The sequence below is a fragment of the Acomys russatus genome, chromosome 5, assembly GCF_903995435.1.
Source record: "Acomys russatus chromosome 5, mAcoRus1.1, whole genome shotgun sequence".
NCBI lineage: Eukaryota > Metazoa > Chordata > Mammalia > Rodentia > Muridae > Acomys > Acomys russatus.
The window spans coordinates 7,181,017-7,185,522 of record NC_067141.1 but is presented as its reverse complement, the minus strand read 5'-3'; the positions used below and the strand labels follow the sequence as shown (position 1 = coordinate 7,185,522).

General features: G+C 50.8%; 1 protein-coding gene across 1 annotated transcript; it reads left to right on the top strand.

Moving 5' to 3' along the window:
• Nucleotides 1–373: 373 nt before the first annotated feature.
• Nucleotides 374–2,369, top strand: Nupr1 (nuclear protein 1, transcriptional regulator). The gene is made up of 3 exons (XM_051146991.1): nt 374–490; nt 822–965; nt 2,013–2,369. The coding sequence occupies exons 1-2, from the start codon at nt 379–381 to the stop codon at nt 950–952; spliced, it is 243 nt and encodes an 80-aa protein (XP_051002948.1). The 5' UTR covers nt 374–378; the 3' UTR covers nt 953–965; nt 2,013–2,369.
• Nucleotides 2,370–4,506: the final 2,137 nt, after the last annotated feature.

The window sequence follows — 4,506 nt, the reverse complement described above, 5'->3', positions numbered from 1 at the left end:
AGAGGTCAAAGTGATAGGAAGTCATAGCCTATCTGAGGCCCTCTGCTCACCTTGGCTAACTTCCCAACGATTGTTTATGCCCAGATCCTGTCTGCTCCCTCCTCCACCCGAGGCTGGAGTTTTCCATGTGGAAAAACACAGCTGGTTGAGGGTAAGCCTTATGAGGGAGGAGGAAGGGGGAGGGTGTTCCACTCTGCTAAGGGCTGGTGTCTATGGCCCCAGTTCGGGGAAAAGGCTAGATTGCATCAGACAGGGCTCAGAGGGCGGGAGGCAGCCTGTGGTCTGCGGAGCAGGCAGCCTTATAAGTAGGAGTGAGGGAACTGGGAGAGGACAGATGGTCAGCAACCTCCACACAGGCAAGACTTTGGAGAAAGCATAATGGCCACCCTGCCACCAACAGCCAGCCCCTCCCAGCAACCTCTTAACCCAGAGGACGAAGATGGCATCCTGGATGAATATGACCAGTACAGCCTGGCCCATCCTTGTGTCGGTAAGGCCTGTTTTGCAGCTACTTGGATTTGGACTTCCTCCCTCAGGTTACCTTTCTTAGCTAATCTGTGCCCCAATCTAAAGTAATTCCCTCCTAGCCTCATCTCCTCAGTTCATCTTCCTCAGCCCTGAGGCCTCACATCTGAGCCTCTCTCTCTCTCTCTCTTTCTATGCATGAATAAACAGCAGGGGCAAAGTGCTTCCAAGGTACACCAGGGACCACTGCCCTCTGGCCATTCTGCCCTTCCCATCCTATGATCAAGGCCATTTGCTTGCCCTCTGACCTCACACCTCTCCTCTTCTCCTGTCCCCTCTACCTCCTGCTCCACCAGTCGGGGGAGGCCGGAAAGGTCGCACCAAGAGAGAAGCTGCTGCCAATACCAACCGCCCTAGCCCTGGTGGGCATGAGAGAAAGCTGCTGACCAAGTTCCAGAACTCTGAAAGGAAAAAGGCCTGGCGCTGAGACAGAGCTGGAGGTGAGGACTCGAGCCAGAGAGCCAGTAAGGGTAGCTCCGCTCAGGGTGACACGCGAGTGTGCAATGAACTGAATGGGAAGTGGGGAACCAAAAGTTGATTCCAGCTGGTTCGATGGCTCAGCAGGTACAGGCACTTGCAGCCAAGCATGACACCCCGTGTTTGGCATCTGTGCTTGTCTTCTTAAGGGGACCCTGCAGGTACCCAGGCCGGGAGAATATAAGAATGAAACAACCCCTCCCCCCCACGGGCAGACTGAGTCCCATCAACTTGGATCAGATTTCAGGGAGTGTGATGCCAGGCAGTTCATTGGCAGCATATTTAAAACAGTATAATTTGGGAAGAGATTTCCAGGCAACAACCAGTCCAGTTCCAGGTGCACAATGAAGCTTAAGGTGTGACTGCACATAGACTCTTTTACAAAGTACCTGTCCCCATGAGAGTGTGTCCTGTAGCTGAAGGGCCTAGAATCGGGTGTTGGCTCTGAGCACACACAGAGGTCAGTAGACTGTGAAGTACAGGTGAGGTCTCCCCTAAGCATGGGTAGTGGTGTGGGGAGGGAAGAGTCAGGGCCAATCACTCAGGTCTGCCTCCGCAGCATGAGGTGGGCTAGGTCTACCTCCACACACAGCAAAAAGGTCACCGGGTCACTAACAGAACCCACTCTCGGCCTTCTGGATGGAATGCGGGTGTTTCTGCGTGACTAAGACTCCTGGCTCTCTTAGTGATTCTCTGTGAGTTCTAGAACCTCTGTTTTCCCTCCCCCCCCCCCCGCCCCCAGCGTCCTCTGACCTCCACACCCTCACAGTGGCACATGCACACACATTCCCTTATCAGTACGTGAAAAAAAATAGTGTTGCCTACATCCACACGCAGAATAAAATGAGAACCGTATTTGACCGAGTTCTCTGGAGACCCAAGCCAAAACAAAACAAAACAAAACAAAAACCTTCTGTTCTTCTGTAAAGTTATAGGAAAAATGAGTAGGAAAGCCAGACTTCAAACCCAGGTCTCTGTCCCTTTCACCACCCGTTTTTCCTCTTCCACAGATGAGGCCAGACCACAGACATTACACCCAGCAATGGATACAGGACACCACACCCAGCAATCGCTACAGGACACCACACCCAGCAATGGATACAGGACACCACACCGAACAATGGATCCAGGACCTTGGAGAAATTAGGAGCTGTGAGCAGGGCCTAGGCCTGCTTGACCCTCTCCCCACTAAGTGAGGTTCTGGAGAGAGAACACCAAATAAGCCCTTCCAGACCCAGCGAGAGGGCAAGACAGGAGCAAGAAAGAGGCCCAGATGGCCAGAGCTAGGACAGCATCCCCAAGAAAGAAATGTGGGGGAGACCAGATGCCCCTGGGTGACAGTGACAATAAACAGTACAGCAGCAACAGCTTCCGTGTGTGTTTTGTGCTGTCTTTGTCTGCTGTGTTTGGGTGTGTTGTGTCTGGCTGTGTCTGTGATGTGTCTCTCTCGGGAGAATGTATCCGGAACGGGAGCATCCTTGCTCTGGAGGAGTCAGGGCTGAGAGCCGTTCTCTGGTATGGTTGCCTTTTTGTAATGCTGTTAGGTGCCTCTTTCTATGGTCTCTTCTAGGGAAATTGCTTTGTTTCTTTGCAATGCTGCCCTAGAGACAAACTGTGGCCGGCCCCTGCGCACTGTTGAGCATGATGACGTCATATTTATATAGAACTGCTTTTGAAGAGAATGTTACTATTAATACCATTTGCAAAATGAAAAAACAAACAACCTGAAATTTAAAGCATGAGGAGGGTTTTGGTTTTTTGGTTGTTTGTTTGTTTTTGTTTTTTAAGTGACTGAGGGCTCAACTCCAAACGTGGAATAACAGGCTGGCTTCCAGGACAGGGTGCTCCATCATCTGGGGAGAAGGTTCTCCTTAAACATGGGGGAGGGGGGGGTCCTCAGGACCAAAATTCCAGCAGGGTTTGGAGCAAATGAGAGGACGATTGGAACCCAGGGTATGGTTGACTGAGGGCTGAGTTTGGGCTGCTGTGATGACATTCAGTCAAAATAAGGTCAGAAGTTCTTTCTCTCACATATACCAGCTCCATGAGTAAATATTCCTGAGTTACAATTCCACTCTATCAAGGCGGGTCTCGAACTCCTGCATTCAAGTGGTCCTGAGGCTGCCGTGCTTCTAGGCGTGTGCCGCCACTCCCACTTTACCTATTCATTTATAAGAAGGCCATCTGAGAGTCAAACATAGAGTGCCCGCTGATAGCTCAGTCACACGCTACCCCCAACTTGAAGAGAGGCCGGGGAATGCCATACTTGGCTGCTCAGTCACGTGCTAGCCCAAGTGTAGGTTTTTATTAGAGGAAGGAGAGGCAGAAGAAAGAATACTGGAAGAAATGAACAAGAAACATTAGTCACACTCAGACCCAGCCAAAGTGGGGGGAAAGGGCCTGGGCTGAGCCTTTGCCCCCTTCTTCACATAAACCATATTTGTGGAGCTTGCAGTCCATTGCGCTGAGATGGGGCCAGGGGCTGGGGTACCTACTGACTCCGTGACATCACAGTAGGCTGTGACCCAGCTGGAATTCTCAGGGACCATATCCAGCCACCTTCTGTGCAGCTGGGGACATTAAAAAACTTTAGGCCTGGGGGTGGGGGGGGGGCTGGAGAGATGGCTCAGCGGTTAAGAGCACTGACTGCTCTTCCAAAGGTCCTGAGTTCAATTCCCAGCAACCACATGGTGGCTCTCAGCCATCTATAACGAGATCTGGTGCCCTCTTCTGGTGTGCAGAACACTGTATCCATACAAAATAAATAAATAAATAAATCTTAAAAAACAAAAACAAAAAAACTTCAGGCCTGCCTGGGGATGGTGGCATACGTCTTTATTCACAGCGTGGAGAAGAGAGAGGCAAGCAGAGCTTTATGAGTTCCAGGCCAGCCAGGGCTCCATAGTGACCCTGTCACAAAAACAAACAAACAAAAAAACCAAGCCAGGCCTGGTGGTGCAGGCCTTTAATCCCAGCACTCAGGAGGCAAAGGCAGGCAGATCACTGTGAGTTCGAGGACAACCTGGTCTACAAAGTGACTCCGGGACAGCCAAGGCGACACAGAGAGACCCTGTCTCAAAAAATAAATAAATAAAAAAAAATAAAAATAAAATTTAAAAACCCCTCTGGATCTGGTTTCTTTAGTGCCATGAGGGACAGGACTGGCTTCCTTAAAGGGTGTCTTAATAACACCTCAGGGCAACTGCATCCTGTGGGCTGAAACCTGACTCCAGCCAACCACCTGCTCTGAAAGCAGCTTCTGCTTTTCTAGTCCTTTCTGTCCAGGATGCCTATGATGCCTCCCAGCTTGCGAGGCTGAGTCAAAAATCCTTGACTTCAGCATTTCCCTGATGTGCCCTCTCCTGCCTTCTGTTGAGCTCTGCTTGGGGACGCCATGCCAGCCTAACAGGCTCACAGATGTTTTGCCACCTAGTTATTTCCTGTCTCCTACAGTGCCTCTGTCGTGAAAATTGTCTGTTGTTGATGTGGGGGTGCTGGAGTGGT

What these genes read in the sequence shown, in the direction of transcription:
- Nupr1 (XM_051146991.1), top strand. Translation starts at nt 379, where the DNA reads ATGGCCACCCTGCCACCAACAGCCAGCCCCTCCCAGCAACCTCTTAAC. An exon ending in CCTGGCCCATCCTTGTGTCG is followed by an intron (nt 491 to 821) that starts GTAAGGCCTGTT and finishes CTGCTCCACCAG; the next exon opens with TCGGGGGAGGCCGGAAAGGT.